At 35.1% G+C, this 23,208-nt stretch overlaps 1 protein-coding gene across 2 annotated transcripts in view; it reads left to right on the top strand.

Annotated features, from left to right (window-relative positions):
- RDX (radixin) overlaps positions 1 to 21,079 on the top strand; it is a 35,810-nt gene extending 14,731 nt beyond the window's left edge. Inside the window, exons 3-14 of one of the 2 annotated variants that reach the window (XM_057368474.1) lie at positions 2,211 to 2,294; positions 7,129 to 7,224; positions 9,342 to 9,616; positions 11,488 to 11,571; positions 12,015 to 12,161; positions 13,611 to 13,707; positions 14,369 to 14,532; positions 15,144 to 15,274; positions 17,357 to 17,517; positions 18,497 to 18,589; positions 19,424 to 19,666; positions 20,664 to 21,079. In XM_057368474.1, the coding sequence (XP_057224457.1) occupies positions 2,211 to 2,294; positions 7,129 to 7,224; positions 9,342 to 9,616; positions 11,488 to 11,571; positions 12,015 to 12,161; positions 13,611 to 13,707; positions 14,369 to 14,532; positions 15,144 to 15,274; positions 17,357 to 17,517; positions 18,497 to 18,589; positions 19,424 to 19,666; positions 20,664 to 20,828 (1,740 nt within the window). In that variant the 3' untranslated portion in view covers positions 20,829 to 21,079. Of the gene's footprint in view, positions 1 to 2,210; positions 2,295 to 7,128; positions 7,225 to 9,341; positions 9,617 to 11,487; positions 11,572 to 12,014; positions 12,162 to 13,610; positions 13,708 to 14,368; positions 14,533 to 15,143; positions 15,275 to 17,356; positions 17,518 to 18,496; positions 18,590 to 19,423; positions 19,667 to 20,663 lie in introns of those variants that run through there. The other variant, XM_057368475.1, reaches the window with a different exon arrangement.
- The last annotated feature ends 2,129 nt before the right edge of the window (positions 21,080 to 23,208 follow it).

Raw genomic sequence — 23,208 nt, 5'->3', positions numbered from 1 at the left:
AAAAGGTAACTTTTTATATTGCTGGCATTCARTTTGCTGCTTTCTTATTAGAACTGAATGCATAAATGTTAATTAGCAGTTGAGGGATCTGTTAATTGGAAGTTCAAAGATAAACAGAAATGCTACAGTCTTAAGTGGTTGCTGTAATGTGCGTAAGTGGCTAGGTACTCTTAATGCCTATTTGTACCTAATGCAGGTGTAGAAGCTGTGTACTCTTAGAGCACTGAGATTTTTTTTTTTACACTAACATCCACAAGCAAACAGAATTTAGAGTTTTATTGAGTTTGCCTCTGTATTACAGCTATTATTTTACTGTTTAGGTATTCTAATTCTTGTGAACAATAAACCCTCAGGAAGTAATTCTTGCATTTGTAGAAGATGACATTTGTTGTAAGGATATTTATATAAGAAATTTCTGCTGCCTGCTGCTGCAATTAGTTGAACTTGCTSTGCTTTGTAGATCTTCTGTGAGGCTTCTTGTTTTGGCAATGGTGCTGTTATATAACGGAGCACTTTGGCATTTAATAAAATTATTCTTGGGAACATCTTACTTGTAACTGCCCTAAAGAASACTTCTTTTTTAAATAGAAAAACTGTTAAAAAAAATTAGTTTTTGTAATTAAGGGGCAATCCCTCATGCTTCAGCTAGCGCAACTGGCAGTGAGTTAGACCTGTCATTTAAAATTAGTTATTTTTTTAGAGGAGTTCTGTTCTACGAGGGATTTTTTTCCTTCTCTTGAAATGGACAGACCGAGAGATCTACAGAAAGCATCTTTTTCCCTTTTCCTGACACACGCCCTCTATTTTTTTATTTATTTTTTTTTGCAATAAAACTAAACTGTCTTTTACTCCAAAGTCTTTGGCTCTTGTTCTTTATCAGTATTTGCACACACAGTAAAGTTGGATAAACCCCTTCTATCGTTCTTGTTTGCAAGTCTATAACCCAGAGGTCCTCAGACTCCTGCTACTCTTGTATATTGCTCTCGTGCTCAAAGTTGTTTATCTTGATCCTAAGGSGAGCAGTGAACAAGCTTTATCTGTTGCATGAGGACAAACTGCTCTGCATTTTTCTTCCCCCTGCTTAGATCTCCCTTCCATGTTTTGTTGTCTTCTTTTCCAGACACTCACTTCCCAAAGTATTCCACCTGGTGGCAAAATTAGGGAAACAGTTAATGGATGGAAATGGTTTGCACATACATAGRTCAAGTAGTGTGAGAACCTGTAATACAAGTCCTAATTTATTCCTGTTCCCTTTTTTACAGTAGAGAGAAATTAGAATATATCTGYGTGAGTTTGGTTTTTGCATTTATAAGAAARTATATTTGACCTTTGACACTTTATATTCCTAAGCACTAAAGATAAATAAAATGTGATACCCTGGGAGTAGGAGTGGAAGACCATTCTAACACTGAGAAGACAGTGCTGTGCATTTAAAACTTTGTTCTGTTTTGTGGAAATTCTCACTTTTGTATGTACCAGCTGAAGAGAAATTGGAAAAGACTTGTACTTCCAAGTAAAGCTTCCAGTTACCTCCTGCAACATTTGACTTCTTGTTTTATCACAAATAACCCAGTGRTTGTCAGGAATCATCTGGAAAATGGTACTCCCTTTCGGGAGAAGCAAATTCATTGAATGATGGAGACTTTTTAGTCTTGTAATAAAGGAGTTGAAAGAGGTTAGTACTAAGGAGCGCTAACTTCTGTAGTTTTTCTTCCCATTGATGAAAACCTGTTACAAGTCTGCCTTGAGATGTACCAGCTCTAGTCCTAAATACTTTGGCCACCAAACTGCTTAATTTTAGAAATGGCAAGTAGGAGCCTGCTTGTCTTTCTATATTGCTRGGCATAAATACCTTAAAATTAAATGTATGTGACCAAGAACTTCTGCATGTGTTTGGGAAGCYTCTAAAAGATACTGCCCAGTAGCTGAATGTCCCGATATTCTTCAGCTGTTCAGTAGTGATGTCAGCTATGCCATTAGATTAATTTTGTTCTCTACAGCCTACTGGTAAATGCTATCCAGTTTATGCTTTTAGACTAAAYGAAAGTGAGAATTTTTTCAGATTCAAATTTTCTGTTTTTCTTACTTCTGTGTTCAGTGCGTACACAAGACCATTACAGTTGTTGAACATGATTTTTCTTACAGGCTAATCACATGATACAGAAGTATTATATTGTTACAGTATGATTTAATTTCYTTGTTTTCTGTAGATCAATGTCAGAGTAACCACAATGGATGCAGAGTTGGAATTTGCCATCCAGCCCAATACAACAGGCAAGCAGCTCTTTGATCAGGTAATTTAAATGTCTCTACGTATATATAGTATACACACATAAGAGTATTGTGATTATTAAGGCATAGTATGAAAAAGTGATAGTGTTCTCATGTACAGGATGTTTTTTCTTAGCTATCTAAGCTATGCTCTGAGTTAGTGTGAGTTAGTCATTACTTCTAATGGAACATAGTGAAGTTAAAGACTGCTTTGTAAATATGTTACCAGTGAGACTTCAGATGCTTTGAAATTAGTTGTGGTTTTTATGTCTAATAATATTATAGTTACTGCTGCATATATTAGAAATATTTATGTAACAGTAAGTTCATTAATGGAAGCTAACACAATTGTTTTCCAGCAATGGACACTGTAAGATGGCTTCTCACTTCCCAAATGTTAGAACTAAATAACATTGTCCTATARACCAGTTTGGAATTTATGTTAAAAAAAAAGGAAAGGAAAACACTAAAGAATAGTTGAAAATTATGACTTTGATATCCTTAGGGATTGCAGACCTGTCAGAACTGCGGACACTCACTTTATAGTGTCTCTGTTGTACATCAGTCAAATGAACAAAGTGAATGATTTCTTAAACAGGGTTGTTCTTGCRCTCTTCTAAAGTTAGACATCAGAATCTTKAAGCAAGTTTTTAATCTATGTTTTGAAGTTTTACAGGAAACATTAAGAATAGAATCTTGKCAGTGTGTCATGTCATTTTTGCACAAGATATCAATAAATATGTTTTATTATCTAGATCCAAGGTGTATATGTTTACTTAATAAATGTGGAAATATCTGAAATTATTCTTCAAAAGCAGTTTAAGTRGATMAACAGTTAATGTCTRGTAGTTGTTTCTGTYCATTCCACTGTAGATGCTTGAAGTATGTAATGATGAGTACTAAGAGAATATGAAAAAGTTCTTTAAACCTTTAGTTGACCTTTTAGAGTCAATTAAATCTCTTAGTGTATAAATTGAAGAGAATGTTTATTGTTTTTAACACTGAACTTTTACATAAATGGAATCACCTTCGCAATTTTTTTTTTAAATGACTGATTCTTACCACTTACTGCCTGCCCTTTTCTCTAACGTCAGTAGCAGTATATCTTCCCTGTATTCCCCTTCACAGGAATAAACTTCATGACTCTTAGAAAGACTTACTGAAAAAAAGGGGCTGTCCTGCTTTTGGTGTAACCAACATCACCATCAAATAAAAGTATGGTATTCTGTGGCATAGGAGGCTTAAACAGTTACTTGTCTTTTGCCAACCTTTGCTATCTTRTGCTGTGCACTGTTGGGTGGGGTAACATTCTGCTGTGTAATGTCTYGTGCCCAGGTAATCAGGTTCATCCAAATTGGGGCATTTGCAAACAGGGAACAAAGATACAGGTCTGASTTTGTTGTCATGCTCTTTTCTTTGTTCCTCAGTTTGCTCTGTGGTGTTTGTCATCTGAYGAGTTTTTACCTCTGGAGTTTTGAATTGAAAAAACTTTTGGGTTTTTWWAAAAAAAATTTAGGTCAAGAAAAATCAACCAGAGTAGTTGTGCGTGAGAAACATTTTCAGCCTGATCTTAAATTTATGTGTGAGTCATACAGAGTAACACCAAGACCTGAGCTGTATTGCAAAACCAGCATGAAATTTTCAGACAAAAAGTTATTGTTTCTTTGCRGAAAGAGAATTGAATTGCACTGTTATTGAAAGGATTAGTCTTCAAGGATTATGCAGAAGTGGTGAACATCATAAGCGGACTGTTTGGTTATTGCTTGCAGAAAAYAACTTCTCCATGAATTCAGCTGCTATCTAATGCTCCTCTACATTTATGGTGAACAACCTGTCAACCTTTTATCAGCCAGTGTTCTTTTCAGCTTTTGATTGGCATTTTCTGGAGTTGTTGATTTGTTTTGCATTCCATTTGTGTGTTTTCATCATCTTCATCTACTAGACAAGAATTCAGCATTTGAAATCTCTGGCTTTCTCTTCTCTCTCTTCCATTGTCAAACTAAGTAAACTTCCTGTTTATTACACAAGCTGGTTTTTTTTTAATTACTGGCATTTCAGAAGGTGTTTTAATATGTTTGCTGTTGGTCCCTCAGTCTATCCTGTCAGTGCTCAGAATATGCAAGAGGGGATCTGCCCTCCTGTAGTTAGCCAGTTAAGCATCTGTAGCTTTCCTAGGAGAGGAAGAACCTGTGAAGGATACGTTTTCACACATTGATGGAAATGATGGGSGGTTGTTTTGTTGTGTTAGCACTGCATTAGTAGCTTTGGTTCACTGTAGTTGCCATTCAGAAAGAATGYGAGGGTGTCTCCTTTGTTTTGTGTTGTACCCCACTGTCCTTTCCAGATGTCTCCAAAGCCTTCTTTACAATCTTTTGGAAGGTGATTGTATGAAATCCTTGTTAGGTTGTCTTTATGTGTATGTTTCGATTTGACCAAATCTATATTGTTTGGGCTGCTTTTCTTCTCAAAGAAGTTTTTCTTGCCTATTAGTAGATGAGTTTTAGGATGTGATGGTGGATAAATGTTTTATAGATGAGRTGAACACTTACTTGAAGCTACTTAATGGAAGTTTTGAGCCAGAATCAAACTAAGTTTTTCATTCTCTACTTAATTTTCATATCATGCTACTGCAGTGTGTAAGTGTATGTATTATCTTGATACAAAACTTCAGAAAGGTTTCTTCTCTTTCCTTTGAGCTGAGAGGCAGTGTAGGCAATGCTTTTTCCTTCTTTGTGGATTCTGCTGGTTTTAGTATTGATTTTGCAAACTTGTGTAGCTCTGCATTGCTGTATCCAGGTTGTCTGTATTTAAATAATGTGCATCTCAGGAGCCATCCTCAGTGGGTTGAGAGCAAAATGTTTTGACGTGAGCATAAGTATTTCTCTGCTTATGCCTTRCGGGCAGAGCTGTTGAGCATCTGCAGTTCTTTGCAGCTCAGAGAGCTGATAACGCACAAGGGCTCAGCTTGGGAGCTGCTAAGTAAAGAGAATTCTCAGTCATCTGATAAAGCCATAAGTAGTTTGATCAGCATTATGTAGGAGATCTGTGCCAAAAGAAACAGCAGGTTGGAAATTTCTGAGTTGGGACACCAAAGTTTATGTTACTTGGGACCATACTGATAACATACACCTGTTTTTTCCATTTCTTATGTTCTTAAGTAAATGATGTGGAATTTTAGAGGAAATAACTGTGTTCACTAAAGGCRTCAATCAGGTTGGATTCAAAGTGTTGTTCATTTTGTGCTTTGGAACTTAAAGGCAAAAAGATAGAGGAGGAAAAAAAGTGCACACTCAAATGGTTGTTAAGTGATCATGCAAATATGCAAGGCAGCAGAAGTAAGTTTGCCATGTTATCTTACAACATTTTCTAATTTTCAAAATCTTAATTTTGCAACCCGATAGTACTACTTTAAAATGGAGGAGGATCTATGTGTAAAATTCTATTCACATGCATCTGAATGCTTCCATAAAACTACCTTCAGTAAAGCAGCTTGGCATCATGGTCCAACCTGATGACATATGTAAGTACTACCATACATGATCTTTGGAGCCAGAGTTTAGTCATTTAATAATCTTTCCTGGACCTTTCTGATTAATTGCTTATTAAATCCACAYGTGCTTTTGCTGTGCAAAAGACTTGTAAAATAGTTCCACAGTTTCATTATATTCTGTAGTAAAAGAGCTTCTTTTTGTTTGCTTTGAGCCTGCTATGTCATGATTTCTGTTAATTCTTACATCATGAGAAATAATGAATAATCGTTTGCTATTTTCCTTCTACATGCCATGAAAGTTTTATAGACCTGTATAATCTTTCCTTATTGCTCTGTCAGTAGCCCTAGTTCTTGTCTTAGCTATGCAGAAAATGTTCCAAGTCACTGATCATTCTTTTCAGCATTTCTGAAACATTTCCAATGCCACAGTATCCTTTTTTTATAAGTTGGTGTGACCAGTCCGTATGTGGCACAGGAGATTTGTGAATACCATACATGTGTATAGTAATGTAGCAGCTTTTTTTTGTAAAGCCTTTTTGCTTTACCACTACAATTCTGTTCACATAATTTAAATTGTTGTCTTTTATGTACAGTGTTTTGCTTTTATTAAATATAGTCTTTTATTGAGGTTCATCTTTTTACTGTTAGTTCACAGGTCTTTATGGAAGGTGTTTTACAGCAGATTTTCACGTCTGTTTCATCCTTTTTTGAAGTCTTGGGGGACTTCCCTACTGGYTACACTACAATTCTATTATGAAAACAGCTTGGTCTTTTTGTCTTCTTTTTAAGTAGTGTATCCATAAAATGAGCTTCCCTCTACTCAAGGATAATTTTGTTTCTTTAGTAGTTTTTTGGTGATAGACCTGATCAGGAATCTTACAGGAAGGTCATTTGTGTTTAATTAGGTAGATCATCCTTACCCCTTTTATCATTAACTCTTAGAAGATCGCAGAAATAGTTGAAGGAGGCAGTTCATCCTCATTACTCATACTTGTCCACAATTGCTCTTAATTATCATTTCACCAGTTGTCTTCTGTCGAAGTATACGCACTTCTCCATAGGCCTGCAGGTCACTTCCCAGATGTGTTTTTTAATCTCAGGGTCCTGTTACTACATTCTGTTCCTCAGGTGCTGATGTACACAGAAGCTGCACACTTCAGTTGGTAGCTTGGAACGTTTGATTTTATTTAGAACTCTGGGGTTCCCTGAGCCTGATGTTTTGCCGCTATTTTACCTTTTTCTTGTACTTGTAACACGTCATTACATTCCAGTTTGAAATAGTTTATGGAGTTTTATTAAGCTACACAGTACCARTTAAAAGAATGTATTGTAGTGATTACTGATTATTATGGCTCATTTATCTTTAGGTGGTGAAAACTGTTGGTCTTCGTGAAGTCTGGTTTTTTGGGCTGCAGTATGTGGACAGCAAAGGCTACTCAACTTGGCTGAAGCTAAATAAAAAGGTAACAATTCCCTCATAGTTAGGCAAGTGTACAGTTTGAATATACTTTATAAGGTTTGTTGATTTAGGATTTTAAGTATGTTTGAGGTATAGCTGGCTTCAAATTTAATTGAAAAATAGCTTGTCATTTGCTTTAAATGACAATATACAGTGTTAAGTTAGATTAGTTATAAAAGAATATGCAAAACTGCATCAATATTTAATTTGAGAAGATAGTTTCCAGTACTGTGGAATGCATGCATGCATTAGGAAARCTTCAGTTCATATGATTGTCCTGTTTTCATGTAGCAAAACATAATAGAATAAATGTTTTAGTTTGGGCRTGTGTACATACAGGAAGTATTTGAACTTCAGGAATTTGTATGCRTACAGCTATATGTCTTACAAGGCAAAAATAATAGGCATCTAAGCTTTAGGTATCTAACAGGTAGATTGTCAAGTAATTTATTTTTTTATCCAAGTGGCATTGAATATCTTGTATCTCCTAGCTACTGGAAACTGGGTCATTTTACTTTAAATTGTATTTATGAATTTGAATGGTTATCTCTTATTTTAATATTGGCTGTCAGATTATTTATTGATGTCACTGTTTAGAATGGAGATACTTGTTYTTTAGTTCAACCTAATCAAGAATACCTTTTTTATCTTCAATATTAGCAGGCAAATTGGGAGAGTTTTAGGAGAAAGTCCCACTGTGGTAAATCCAGTGAGTTAAGCCTGCWAAGGACCAAATGTATCTCCTAGAATTTCATGTGTGTCTTGTTTCATAACACAATTATCATGTAGTACTACAGATTTTTTGTTAATTGTAATGGCTTGCCTCAGGTGGTTAGAGACTGGGATTTATTGCATCAGTTTTGAAAAATACAGAACACATTGCTCTATGAAAACCTTTAGCAAGTTAAGTTGCTGGTACAGGCTGAAGCAGCTGAGGGTGTGCTCATTTTTTTGGCTTTGACTAAGATGATTATTTATCTTTTCTTTAAAACAGCTTGTAACATTTGATTCTGAAATSCATCCAATTAACTGGCTCTCACTTTTAAATTACTATTTACATATTTTCAGTAAATACAGATAAAATCTGATAAAGTATAGATGTGCAGGTAAGATTTTATTAAGGTGAGCACCGCTGTTTAACTTGTGAGATTTATGTGAAATGCTGCGTCTGTAAATAATGCACGACAATAATAAAAAGTGAGCAAAACTTCTAAAACTGACATCTCAAGTGCTGAATATATGTACTTATGCTGGTRTTTAAAAGGTTGTATTTATTATAATCATGGTTTTTTGAGACTTCCTACAAGTCAAGCAAACAGATACATCATTTCAGGTATAGCAAAGAGGTTTTAGTGGGACTTGTAGTGCACATAAAGTTAAATGTGTAATAAAGTGCTTGAGTTGGGATGTATGAGAATTACTTTACTATGAATGTACATTACTGTTTTTGTGTTAAAATTAGTTTAATTTTGAATATTTTTTGCTTTGGTCATAATTGGTGCTACAAGCTGAGAGTAAATGAAATGGAATTCTACATAAAAATGAATTTTTGTTGAAATCTGAAGTAGAGTAAGTCTTAAGATGACATCTGATCTCTTTGCAGGAATCACAATTTTAAAGCTTATCCATTCTAGAAAAATAATGTGAATAAAGGAATTAAGGTTTTTGCACAGGAACAAAGCACATATATTTAGTTCTATAGTTGAAAGACTTTTAAAAGAGTCCAACTTTACACTCACATTGAAGAAATGTGCTACAGTTCTTGCTGAAGAACCCTTGTTAGACTCTAATTTATTACTTCCTGCAAGTCATCCTTGGATATAGTTTTGATCTTTTTAATGACTGTTRCAACTTCTTAGTTTCCAGATCTTTATTATGATAAATACAAATTTCACACAAGCCTACAGAAAAATCTCTTAATCAGCCTTTAAATAGTATTTCAAAATTGTCTGGTTTATTCAAATTGATGTGCTTCTTTGTGCCATGTGAACCTTTCATAGTGGGCTTTTCAGGAAGGACTGGGTTTCAGTGTAGAGGAGCTTAAGAGTTAAGTACTATTTAATAACATTTCATGTACCATTTAGTGCACTTTTTATTTTTCTCTTTRTTCCTCTCCCTCAGGTAACACAGCAAGATGTACGGAAAGAAAATCCATTGCAGTTTAAGTTCAGGGCCAAGTTTTTTCCAGAGGATGTATCTGAAGAATTAATTCAGGAAATAACTCAGAGACTTTTCTTCCTGCAAGTCAAAGAGTCGATCTTAAATGATGAAATATATTGCCCACCAGAAACTGCAGTTCTTCTGGCTTCTTATGCTGTCCAGTCCAAGTATGGGGATTACAGTAAGGAGATCCATAAACTGGGCTACCTAGCCAATGACCGGCTTCTTCCTCAGCGGTGAGTGAGATGGGTTTTGCATCAGCTGCTGTGTATAAACTTAACTAAACACATTTTTATAATAAAACATTAAATGATAACATACATTGAATGATGACTTTCTTAGAGTTCCCCTTTTTGCTAGTAAAATTTGGAGATCCTAATTTAGACTTTTAATAACAAAAAAGCATCACAGCCACAGGTTTCTTCAGACCTATTTTCCTGTCCTGTCCACAAACACCTTCCCAGATYTAGTTAAAAACATTTCTAAAGTACTCCAAAATAATGTAATTTTACTGGAGAMCTGTTTCCGCTAAAGTAAAATCAAAATACTCCAGTATAGATGTAACTAAAATTCATTTGCTACTCTCTCCTTTTCTTCAGTTTCCATGTGTTTGTACACGTAATAATGATTTCCCGAAAGTAAAAGTGTATTTCAAATAAAATATATTGCAGTAAAGTCCTAGCCTGAACAGAAAATTTAGAAACTAAATTGTTGCCACTGGTGTCAAGAATAAACTCTTTTTGTCAGTCACACATATAGTTGGTTAGGGAAAGTAAGCACCAAGATTATAGTTGTGTTTCTTTACATAGCTGAAATGCTGCTCCTGGTGTGTTTGGCATGAAGAGAAGGATAGTAACACAAATGTACAAAGTTAAATAATTTTGTTARTATAGATGAATACATAGTGGTGTGTTGTGGACAAAGATGTGCTTATTAAATATGTTATATTTAGTACCTTGTCAAAGAAATGAGAGCCATGGTGTATTTTAAGGTTTCTTTATATGCTTTGTCTCTTTGGTTTGAAAATTAAACTGGAAGCTCACTCTTTAGCATACCTAAGCTTGAGAATTTTCTAGCAAACAAAAAGGCATTTCAAAGATCTTGAGGAAGTATTGAAAGAAATATTTCTGAAAACATTTCTGATTTTTAAAAATCCTGGCGAAAAGCTTGGGTTTGGCTCTTTGCTTCCAGCTTGTGATGGTGAAGTTTATACTTCTTGTATAGGCTTCCTAGAAAAACATCCTTGGTTGGGAAGTCRGGGAGATGTAAAACTGGCATGACTGAATATGTTCACAAATCTTGGTTTTTGCTCAGTTGTGATGATAATCTGCGAACACTGAAGTGCTTGGGTGCAGCACAAACTCATGTACTAAAGGTGATCGTTTTCAGTAGACAAATGCTCAGATGATTTRTTAATTGTTCTTTAAAACATTTTCTCCAGGAATGCCTGAAATGCTGGTTATCATATGCAYTTGATAGTACTATATTGAAAGTTCTAGTAGGCCAAAATACAATTCCATCATTACAGGCTYTTGTAGATTAAGCATCAAATAGATTTGTGAAGCTGCTTTCCTATGGATTTTATGTATAAAGAAGAAACAAAAAAACCCAAACAAACAAAAAAACCTAAAAACCCAACAACAACAAAGAAAATGCACCTAAAAACCCCGCACCCCATGCACAAAAACAATCYCAACAAGGTTGTCTGCTAACTTGTAGTGTCATACTTTTTCTTTCAAATGACAACAGAATGAAAGCTTGAGTGTATCTTTGTATTTATACCAGGAGATTAATTTACAAGCATTGTCTTTAGAGGATTSTGTAACTGTTCAAAATACTACAATTATGATGTAACTGAAAGTTAAAGTATGCGATGGTCTGACTTTTATATTACAAAGAATATAAAATACCAGGAAAAAAGTGACTTTCAAATTATTTTAGAAATTAACTTGTTGAAAAACAAAGTTAATTTCTGTGTTGAAAATATGAGTAATGGATAGGAAGTCATCCTTAAGTTTATTCAGTTAAAGCATATGTTGTGTTGTGGTAGAAAAGAGGTTAAATTTTTTTGCCATTGTCATTTAATGGCAACAATTTCTATTCCCAGTGTCTTAGAACAGCACAAACTGACAAAAGAACAGTGGGAAGAAAGAATACAGAACTGGCATGAAGAACACAGGGGAATGTTAAGGTAATCATGTTAAAAAAAATGTTCACAATACTTTTCATTGTTATTAGGATGCATTTTGAGATGTGTTAATGTAGAAGATGGCTTTCTTTTACCTTGACTAGGGTGGTTAGTTATGAGAGACTGCCATGAGAGTTGAGTTTCCAGTTAGTTTATTGGTTTGCCTATATGATTTCTGGTAAAGCTGTCAACTGCCTTTGTCCACAGTTGCCTGCGTCTAAAATACATTTAGTATTTCCTTAGCTCTTGGGGCAGAAAGACYGAGTCCAGTGATTGAACTCTCCTTGGACATTAAGGTGTAGTTTTTAAAAGTATCTRAGTCAAGCTATTTCAAAGAGAGTTTTAATTCATAACTAAATTTTACCCCCACTGTTTATTCTGCAGTTCCCTTATTCTTACAATGTACGTATGATTTGTTGTTYATACCAATTTTTCTCCTTCCTCAGGGAAGATTCTATGATGGAATACCTTAAGATAGCACAAGATTTGGAAATGTATGGAGTCAACTATTTTGAAATAAAGAATAAAAAAGGAACTGAATTGTGGCTAGGAGTTGATGCTTTGGGCCTGAATATTTATGAGCATGATGATAAGTAAGTGGATAATTCTCATTTTGCAGTTCTGTCCTAGGAGATACCACCTGATATTATGCACTCCCCACCTTACTGTGCATTCAGTAAGATCTAGCAAAACAGGTTCTTCTAATCTTTGTAAGCGATAGGGAGAGAGACATGTTAACTGCYAGAATGTTTGAATTTTAAAGATTAGGGATGCAAAAGAAGGGAAAGGAAGAGCAGTTCTATGGAAGTTTAAATTTACATTTCTTCATATGAATTACTACAGCTAGGCCATCTTTATATATTTTTTTCTGTACCTTTCACTCAAGACATTCCCTTCAGGATGAAAAGAACATTTTAAAGCTGACAAACATATTTAATGAGAAACATTTGTAAGAACCATGACAAGGATTGTAGTTGGTAGAGTATGAAAGACTTTGGTATTTAAAAGTGAAACCTTTTAGACACCAAAAAAAAATAGTTCAGTTATGTCCTTATAAAGAGATTAAATAATCTGTTCTACTTGAATAGGGATAAAGATGAAATGTAGGAAGTGTGAAARATTTGTAAATTGAACAACAGACTTACTACTAAGTGCTTGTAAAGAAAAAAGTATATCTGATGTCAACAGTGTATTCATAGTGATTTGAAGTTAAACATGATGTGTCAAACTCCACATAGGAACAGTCAACTTTAGATGTATGTACTCTGTAACAAAATTCTGTAAGCCTTAATTGCCATTAGATGGCAATATAACTCCTGAAAGATATTCAAAATGTTCATATCAGATTGAGTTATGAGGCARTTTTTGGTATTTCCTAGCACCTGATAGTTAGCAATCAAATGTTTAAATATTTTCTTATGTTTATAATTAAGAGAATATGAATTAAAAAAACCTTCTGTGCTGACAGAGAMAAATATTTACTGTTATGCAGTTGATGCATACATTGTAACAATTTCCAAACTTAATTTGTTTGTCTTAAGATGCAAGCAAAATAAACTTAACTTGAATTTTGACAGTATAAGAGCACATCTTAAATCTGAGGTAAACAGAAATACAACATGACTGAAAGCTACTTTAATTTCAGTATTTGAAATGTCAATYTCTCGAATTTAAATAGTTACTCTTTTCACTGAAAATAAAATTACCGATACCATATAAAGAATGAGTACATGGTTGTGATGTTTAGTATGTAGGTAATAGTTGTAGAATGAATCACAAATCAAAATTTTTTTTGTTACAATGCCATGTTATTTATTAAAATGTAATTCATTTGATGGAATATTTGTATAAAGAAAAATCTACCAAAACATGCTTGAAATGTTGTTTATGTTTACATTAAAAGATAATGTTGTGAATGCAATATTCTAGATGTAACTAAGCATAATAGTGACAATGGTACAGACATATGCCTTGTTTAATACATTTATATAAAAAGTGCTCATCCTTGCTGCTTCTAATGAGAACTTTTTTTCTCTTTGAAGGCTTACACCCAAAATTGGTTTTCCTTGGAGCGAAATAAGAAACATCTCTTTTAACGACAAAAAATTTGTCATAAAGCCAATTGACAAAAAAGCCCCTGTAAGTAGTGTGGAGAATAGTGTCCTGTGGTATATGAAGAGATTTAAGCCTGCAGGGACTTGCTCTGGCATTAAGGCATGAGTAAATATTGGTGATATTTATTATTTTTACTGATAGAATAGTGACGAGTCAAAAGGAAATGCCAGTTTTGAAATATGGTATGTTTCTTTTCCCTTTTTTCATTCTGTTTGATACACCTAAATTGTTGGGAGTTTTAAGTCAACTAATACTTTATGATGTGTTGAAAAGACAGCAAAAGAGGCTAAATTCTCTGCCTTTTCCCTCCTCTGTTTTTTTTTGCTTTTGTTTTTTTTTTATTACAGCAGTAGTCTCATTTCATGAGGCTTTCTAGGTCAAAAGTCTTCAGAATAGAGTACAGGAATAGTCTTATGTTTTTGGAATTTTAAATAATTTTATGTAAACCAGCTAATTTCTGTAGTATTCTAGGTAGAGTTTYGAATTTATCTTACAAGTTTCTGACAGTTATTACATTTATAGATTATGATGTTCACTTGCTCAAAATGTCAAAATTTTATTTTTTTAAAGTTTTACAAAATTTGTAAGTTTTTATTTAACCAGTGCAAGAATGCAATAATACTTTGAATCTTGCAATAAATGTATTTTTTTAGATTAATGGATATACTGCAATTATTCTTGCTAGGATTTTGTTTTTTATGCTCCCCGTCTGAGAATTAACAAGCGAATTTTGGCACTGTGTATGGGAAATCATGAATTGTACATGAGACGAAGGAAACCCGATACAATTGAAGTGCAACAGATGAAGGCCCAAGCTAGAGAAGAGAAACATCAGAAACAATTGGAAAGGTAATTAACAAACTTCCATGAAACAGAAAAAAATTCTGCCTTTTTAAGAAGTCATAGAATATCGTATATCTTAGAATTCCAGAAAAAAGAGAGCTCCTTTTCTTTCTGCACTATTTAAGCAGGTTTGTGGATTGGCGTGGCTCACCTGTCTTAATAGAAAAACGTATCTTTTTTGAGCATTCAGCACAGTAATAGAAGCTGTACTCTTGTTCCCCCTTACATATTTTGTGAAAGTCTTACTTCTCTGTTGCTTGATCCTTAGGGAATTTTAGACTCTACCGGTGAACCCTTAAAGCAAGTTCCGTGAAGAATGTCCTRGCTTACCTTTTGTGCATTTAAAAATTATTGCTGATATTTCTAGTCAAAATGAAACATCATGCCTAAAATGTTCATGTGATTGTGAATTTACCTGGTTGAACCATAACCAAGGCTATTATCTGTTCTGKTCATAAATTGTTTTTCTCTACAGTATTTTGAAGCAGAAACTGAATTAGAATAATTTAAAATTATGCTTTCTTGCTAGCTGAGTAAACTGAAAAATTTGCTACCATCATCTAAAGATGCCTTTAATATTGGAGGGTAAAAAAAAACCTTGTCGTTATTTTTTTCAGGGCACAATTAGAAAATGAGAAGAAGAAAAGGGAGATTGCAGAAAAGGAAAAGGAAAGAATAGAGCGTGAAAAGGAGGAATTAATGGAACGCTTAAGACAAATTGAGGAGCAAACAATGAAAGCTCAGAAAGGTGAGACCATAGATTTCTTAAATCTGGTGACTGTGTTTAGTTTAGTGGGGTAGTTCAGTTCCACAGTTCTCTCTGTATGTTGGTGTATTTTATTACTTTGTGGGGGGGTTAAGTTTTAYTTTACTAATAGTGGCAAAAATTTAGTGATGTTTTATTTTATATGAGAGATACTGTTTTTCAGTGTTTAAATGATGGTATGCATGCATTTGTATATCTTTTTAATATAAAACCAATTTCTAACATAGCAAAAGTTTTGATACAGTAAAAAGAAAGTTAATGCATACAAAGTTCAACTCAGAATTATGAAATGCCTAAAGTGCTGAAAACCTGGAGTTGGAGGGAGCAGGGAAATCAGGGGAAGATTCAAAGTACTTTCTCTAGGATTTTGTTGAATTTAAATTTCTAAATTTAATTTGGAAACTCCTTTTTCCTTCCTTCTTTCCTATTCCCTTGTAAGATTTGAGAAGTTGAAAATTAGTCTTGTCAGATATTAGTGACAAAACATGTAATTCACCAATCACAATTCTTTGTGTTTAATCACCCTGTAGAATCCCTGTCTCAGTAACTTCCCAGTCCCTCCTCTCCATGTTCTTTTTTTTTCTACTTCAGGTTTGGTTCACATTCATAAAAGTTTTGTTGCTCCTTTCTTTTCTTAACTGTTGGCTTCAAGCATGATAGAGAGAATCACTGATTAAATCTATGCAAATAAATTACATATGCCTGCCACTGCTCTCCCATTCTACTCCTGCATTTTTCAGTCTTTCAATGCAGAACAGGTTGGACACATCCAGACAGGTAGCACACTGACTGCCACGGAATTGTTTAGGGAGAGCTGTTTGGCCCAGGACAAAACAGTATCAGGTTAATTCTGGAGGTTTGACAATACACGTTTTCTCATAACTTGTGAGCATTATAGCCTAATTTCGGATGCAATACATAATGTTCATGTGTTGCTGGTCATTTAAGCCTTCTATTCCCATGTGGAGAAGCCTTTATATAAATGGTTTTATATWTGGTCTGTGTCAGTTTTGTATTCTCCAGCTTCATGGGAAGATTTGTTTCAGTTATGTTTTTAAATAGCTTTGTGTTTTATTTAATTTCTAGGTACTGCATTTGTAGATGCTGTTAATTTAATTTTATAACTGAAGTAGTAGTAGGCCTGGGAAATCAACTGAAGAATAGTAGTGATATGAGACCTCTGTTTCAAACAAGAAGAGCAGAGGTGAAGTATATGTCAGCWTACCTTGGGAGGTGCTTTTATGGCKTTAAAGCTTATGGTGARGGCAAATGGATTGCTGGAAAAAGAGTAGTTGCTTTGGTTTTCTGGTGCAGGCGTCTGTGACAGCTGTACTAGCCAAAACATAGCAGAAATTTTATCATTAGAACCAGCRAAGAGCTTTAGAAAGACTTCTGTTCATAGTCACTTAATTTTTTACATCTGAGGAGGAATGTATTTTGTCTGTGTAAACCTTACCTTGCGGTACTGGTAGATTATTACTTCTTCCTGTTTCACTAAGGGTTCTGCCCTTTAGATTTCATTATTTTGCTAAGCAGGCAGGTAGATGGGTATTATCTCTCCCTTGATTTAAAATTTTTCTCCTCTGAAGCACAGAAAATTTTTCTGACCCTTCCATTTGGTCTTAGGTCATTTTGCTGGAGGCGTGTGCCTAAATTTTCAGCTGCRGTCAATGAATCTGTCAGGCATTTCCATAAAGAAGAAGAGTTTTCTTGCTTTAAGAGAACAATTTAATGTACATAAAATATTCTCATAGTAGGAGTGTGTATATGTACATGTAGTTGGGTGTTCCATTTTATCAGTGAGTTGACAGTTCCTGAAACACTGGGCTGTCAAAACTGTGTGGTGAGATGAAGTGTGTCCAAAGAATGTCTTMAAGTGGGGGGAAATCAGACATGGAACAGAGCTCTGGGTAACGTGCTCAACAGTTTTTCTCAGCTTGAGGAGGTCATGTAAACCTTGGTTAGTATTCTARCTTATTTTGAGCATATTACAGCTGGTATCTGTGATACATAGGAGGAAAAGCTAGGTAYTGATACCTTGTCTGCAAACTTTTCTCTTGGCAGAGCTAGAGGAACAGACTAGAAGAGCTCTAGAACTGGATCAAGAACGGAGGCGTGCAAAAGAGGAAGCAGAACGCCTGGAGAAAGAGCGTCGAGCAGCTGAAGTAGCCAAAACTGCTCTAGCCAAGCAGGCAGCTGATCAGATGAAGAACCAGGAGCAGCTAGTAAGAAGCTTCATTTTTTTTTCCTCACAATAGGGTTCAAATTGAAAAAGATTGTTGAAAATYTAGCTTTTATTCTTGTTTATGTCAAACGAAGAAGTACACTGAAACACAGAAGTATGTGAGATACAGATTGTTGTGGGGACTGTTTTAGAAAATTGCATTGCACTTGCCACTGCTTTGCAAGACAGAAATAGGATCTGGATCTGTAGGAAATTAAAAGAAGATGACCACCTTYAGACTGACAACACTCACTACATTCTCTTTCTAATAGTGTCAGGCTTAGCCAGCTGAGAACAAGAGTAACTTCCTTCTCCAGTCCACTGGGAAGCCTGTTCTCTGAGGCAGGTCTGTTCTGAAGCTTGATGGTGGTGATGGGGAGTTGGTGGCACTGTGGTTTGTTGGGGTTGGCGTTTTTTTTTTTTGTTGCCTTTCCCCTCCCATTTCCAGTATTTGGAGTGTCTTCTCACATTCTGTGTTAGACTACTTATAATTCAAGATTTGTGCACAATAATCAAGAAAGGCATGAAAATTCTAGAAGAAATGATTTCTCAACTATAAATTAACTTTTGATCTTCTGTGAACTTTGCGCACAATTCTAATAGCAAGATTTAGCTTAATRGTACTGAGATTATGATCCAGAATCGTAATCTTAATGATAGTACCAGCGAAGTTTTATTAGACTGTTTATTTAAACAGCCTGAAATGCTAGTTTGTAGCTGAAATGTTAGTTTGTAGCTACTGCTTGCTGTTTCCCAGTGCAAAAGRTAAATATTTTTTTTCTGGACTTACCTCCATTAGGCAATGGTATTCTGAGTCATTCCCCATCATGTATGCTTGAAATTTATATTTTTCACAGAGAAGTGATGGATGGTAACTAACTCTTTTCAAGTTGGATAATAGCAAAGGCTCTGCTTTCTTCCACTGCTAGCCAGAGTGATWCCAAATTAAAACTTCTGCTTTGTTCTTTTGTTTGTGTCAGGCAGCAGAAATTGCTGAATTCACAGCCAAGATTGCACTTCTAGAGGAGGCCAAGAAAAAGAAAGAAGAGGAAGCTTCAGAATGGCAGCACAAAGTAATGAGCCCACGCTGTGTGAAGTCAGAACTTCAAAGACACTAAGGGAGATGAGTGCGGAAATCTCACTGGAAGTTCATAGTGTCAGATCTCTCTCTTTCCCTTAGGCTTCAGAAAAGTCTTTCTTAAAGGTTTTTGTCCTTCAGTCTGCTGAAGCCAGCCTATGTTCTGTTCTCRTTTCTTGATATTACGTAGTCATGAAGGGGGGGAAATTCTCATCACAAAGGTATGGTCAAAGATTAGAAATGGCTTCCTTTTGTATGSTGATGAACTAGATTACAGCTTTGTGTTGAAGAAGAAAATGACTCARGGGAGATGTATAAAATCATGAGTTTTGGTGGAAGGATGAACCAAAACAATTAACAAAGGCACATGAAATGCAGCTGTGCAAAAATTTAAAGCAAAGTAGTATTTCTTCATAAAATCTAAGTAMTGTGAATACTTACTGTATGCATGGGTTCCAAAAAGGTTTGAACAAATTTTCTTAAGTTCTGGTTTAGTATGAAATTTGAAGACATCACCTTTGATCTAGGAAATCCTTGAGCCTTAAATTTCAGGAGGCAAAGAAAAATGGAAAACCATCAGTAGGATTGCCTTATTCTTTCATTCTTCTCTTGTCTACTACTGAAAATAGTTGGGACTCCAGTACAGCTTATTTTGAGCCATATCTGTTTTTGGCTCTGTATCTCTATTTGACARTTTTCAATGTGTAAGCTAGTCATGTCAGTTACAAAGGATAGTTTCCATGTGTCTGAGAACATTTCAAATATTTTTATTTTTMTGACTCTTGATTACTCATTTAAAAAGATGCTAAGTACTATTTACTGTATTTAGGCTTTTGCAGCCCAAGAGGACTTGGAAAAGACCAAAGAAGAACTGAAATCTGTGATGTCTGCTCCTCCTCCACCTCCACCCCCACCAGTTATTCCCCCAACAGAGAATGAACATGATGAACATGATGAGAACAATGCTGAAGCCAGTGCAGAACTGGCTTCCGATGGTGTCATGAATCACAGGAGTGAGGAAGAACGGGTAACAGAAACACAGAAAAATGAACGTGTTAAGAAACAGCTCCAGGTAATGAAGATTTATAGTTGTATCAACATAAAGCAGGCTTTGGGTTTTCATTCTTTCTTTGCCAGAAATTTCACTCGTGTTATGGTCTGCCAAGGAAACAGCCTTTTTATCATTTATTAGGTGTATTACTAATTTACCAACCAATATTGGTCATGATGTTCTAGTGCTGGAATATATAGAAAGATTGGATGTAAGAYTGTGCTTTACAGCTTGAAGGTGTAAGTATGCTGTTGCATTGGCCAATAAACATTTATAATAACTGTATAATTTCCAGGACACTGGATGTTAAAACATAATACTTTCCTTTCTCAATACTGAAACTCAGTAAGTGGTATGAGCAGATGCTTGCTTAGTAGTATTTGTGTTTGTTTGCAGTCACTCACAGGTGTTGTAAATGCAAAAACTCAATTACACCCATTTTGGATTACTCTTACTTCCCTGAAACTGAAAATCCCTTCCAGACTTAAGTCTTACCTCTCAAAGTATAATAATCATAGTAATTAGTGTTAGTGGTAACATTTTCCCTGGTTATGCAATGTTTATTTGGGAAGAAAACAGAAGAAATGGAAAGCTGCTACTTTGTCTGGCAGCATTATCTTGGTAGTCTGTGTGTGTGTGTGGTGTTCTTGCTTGGTTAGTCAGTGAACGGAATCAGGGAGATAAGTCTTTAGTCAAGGAAAATTTGAAAAATAAGGTGATTTTCCTGCTTTACCTGCTGGTCCATTTTGTCTTGGATTGTATGGTGTATGAGGCTTTTTTGTTTTTATAGTTTGATGCTTACACTTACTTAAGGAAAGAATMCTATGCTCTCCTTATCTTTACTTCTGCATTCCTTCTGATAGACCTCACAACTTGAGTTACTGAGCAGCACAAGAAGCACTTCATAGGTTGGCATTCAAGAAATTCATATCCAAATTGCAGAACAGTTGTTATCAGAAACTCCAGAATCGTTAAAGGATTAGTCAAAGCACTTAAATGCAAATATTTTATTCAACAGGCTTTAAGTTCAGAGTTGGCTCAAGCCAGAGATGAAACCAAGAAAACACAAAATGATGTCCTTCATGCTGAGAATGTTAAAGCGGGCCGCGATAAGTACAAGACTCTCCGGCAAATCCGACAAGGCAATACAAAGCAGCGTATTGATGAGTTTGAAGCAATGTGAGAGCTGGTATTTTGCATATATGTTCCTCGTAAAGCTGAACCACCAACAGAGAAAAAAAGCAGGCCTTTGCAGATTTGATGGATTGCACCCCACTTTGCCAAAGCACTTAATACCAGGTTGACTACAGTGACAAGAAGAAAATTTAGGGGAAGCTATTCAACAGTAAGGCAGTCTGTTAACCCTAGGTTTTGGGTGGCGGGACGGTGTGGAGGTTAATAGCAGGTTTTTCCCCATTGTGTTTTCAGTTTGTTTGTTTGAGTTCTTTTCCCCTTTGGAAACAGATGTGAAGTATAYAATGATTAAGAAGTGTATATATTGCCTAAACATTAAAAAATAGAAGGAAGAATGGAACTGAACCTAAACTGGATAGGTACTATTTCACTGTGAAGTTTGAAATCAGTTTTCAATGTAGCTACCCCATTAAGAGTTTGATATTGCTCACTTTCAGTTTTGGTTGTTCTTTTCTTGTTTTGTTTTGCGGGTTTTTGTGTTTGTTTTGTTTTCTCCCAAGTGAAATTCTTTGGTGTTTCATGTCCTGTCATCATTGATGGTTTTCTTTGCCTACCTGTTCACAAAGGTCTGGATAGCAGGTGGTAGTTCCAGGAAATGTTTTTACATGGAACACTACCTGTGGGCAGCACATGGCTGCTGATAGGCTTGACTAAGTATTGCTTTTCCTAGCTGATTCTTTTAGATGCGCAAAATGTTCTAATGCAGCAAAGAGGGAAAAAAATAAAGTTTAATGTGCTATTTGCTTGTAATTATTTTATTTGCAGTAGAGAGACCTGGACCTTTCTGGCAAGGGAGCATATGAAAACATCAGTCCCAGGGAGGGGACAGTATCCTACCTCACTACTATGTACATGATGACTGGTCCTTCAAACACCATGAAAAAAGCTGTTTAAATTGGCTATCACTACATGGTGATACCATAGATTTCTAGGAGCCCTTACTCCTAAGATTTTATTTTACTTTATGATGGATTTATAGTGCTAAATACTGTCTAACTGCCTTCTGTTGAGTTTAAATTGTAAAAACGTCTGTTGTGTTTTAAAGCTGTAACCTGTCACTGGTATACTATATTCTGGGAAGGGTGTAGAATGTGCRTGTCAGTCAGTTTGGGTTTCAAATAACAAATTGAAACTTCCCAGAATTTGAGTAAAAGTGTTTGTAGCTTCAGTTTTCAGTGAAGCTAATATTGTAATTGTCATATCTGATGTCAGATCATTAAATCCTTTCCCTCTTGAAAAGGAAACCTGCTTTTTTGAGAAATTTGCTTAGAAATTGAACTTTAGTAATAACTTTAAGTTAAGGTGGACTGGAGTTACTGCTTATGTTAGAGTAYCCTAGTAAATATCTACTGTGGAGGAACCTAGGTTTCTCTGCGGATGGTTCAGCTTCTTTTCTGTTTGATATTATGCACTCATAAATTTACACTTATCTATTAAAATTTGCCATTTTATTAAACATTTTTTTCATGCACAATAGGTTTAAATTTCTTATGAACAGTCCAACTAAGTTTTTTTTATTTTGCAGAGTAAAAGTTTGGCTATGTGGGGTGACATCATGAAAATTAAATAAAGATACCTTAATATATTTTTGGTTTGTGGGGCTAAACATATCGGCTTAACCTCGAAGACTGATGTGCAGYTGCTGTGCACATGCTTCAAAATGCTGCTTGGTGGAAGTTGGTGTTTCAACTTGCAATGCATTATAAGAACAGTTTTTGTTTCACAGGCTTCATACACTGAAGCTTAAGCAAATTTCCAAAGTATTTTGAACAGTTTGCCATAGCAGGTGAAATACTGTGCTTCCAGTGAGTTTTCATTTTCCCTGAAAAGTGTGCACTAACACTGATCCATCAGTTTCAGTGTTGGGGAAAAACACCAGTAAAGATTGTTGTTCATAAATCTACAACATGTAGAGTAGGGCTAAATGGATTAGATCCATTTATAAAGGCGTGTGATTTTTTTTTTTTAATCTAAACAACCAGGAATAACCATTTGTAATATGGATTTAAACAATGAACAAGGTGGTAATAGCTGCTGTCACCAGCAGCTGGGAACACTTACTGGTGCAGAAATACTAAGAATACATTTAATGATTACTTGGTGAAGTAATTTTCCACAATCTTTTTCCTTTAGTACCATGTTTTGTGTTGTACAATTAAGCTACAATTACATCTACTATTTTGGATAACATTCATTGGTTAACAATAAAGAGATACAGTTAATTTCTTTGAGGTCCACTGTTGTTATTTAATGCCCTTTTTTTCTSACAGCTTTACTGAGCACACTCCAATGGCCTGTCTTTCTAGAGCAGTGCAGAAATTCTGATTATCTTTTGGTTTCACACTCTGGTCAGAATGAAATTTTAAGAA

Source organism: Malurus melanocephalus, unplaced genomic scaffold (assembly GCF_030028575.1).
Source record: "Malurus melanocephalus ecotype Western Australia unplaced genomic scaffold, MMel_1.1 scaffold_93, whole genome shotgun sequence".
Taxonomy (NCBI): Eukaryota; Metazoa; Chordata; class Aves; order Passeriformes; family Maluridae; genus Malurus; species Malurus melanocephalus.
Note: the sequence above shows the minus strand (reverse complement) of the source record. Positions and strands in the feature narration are given on the sequence as shown.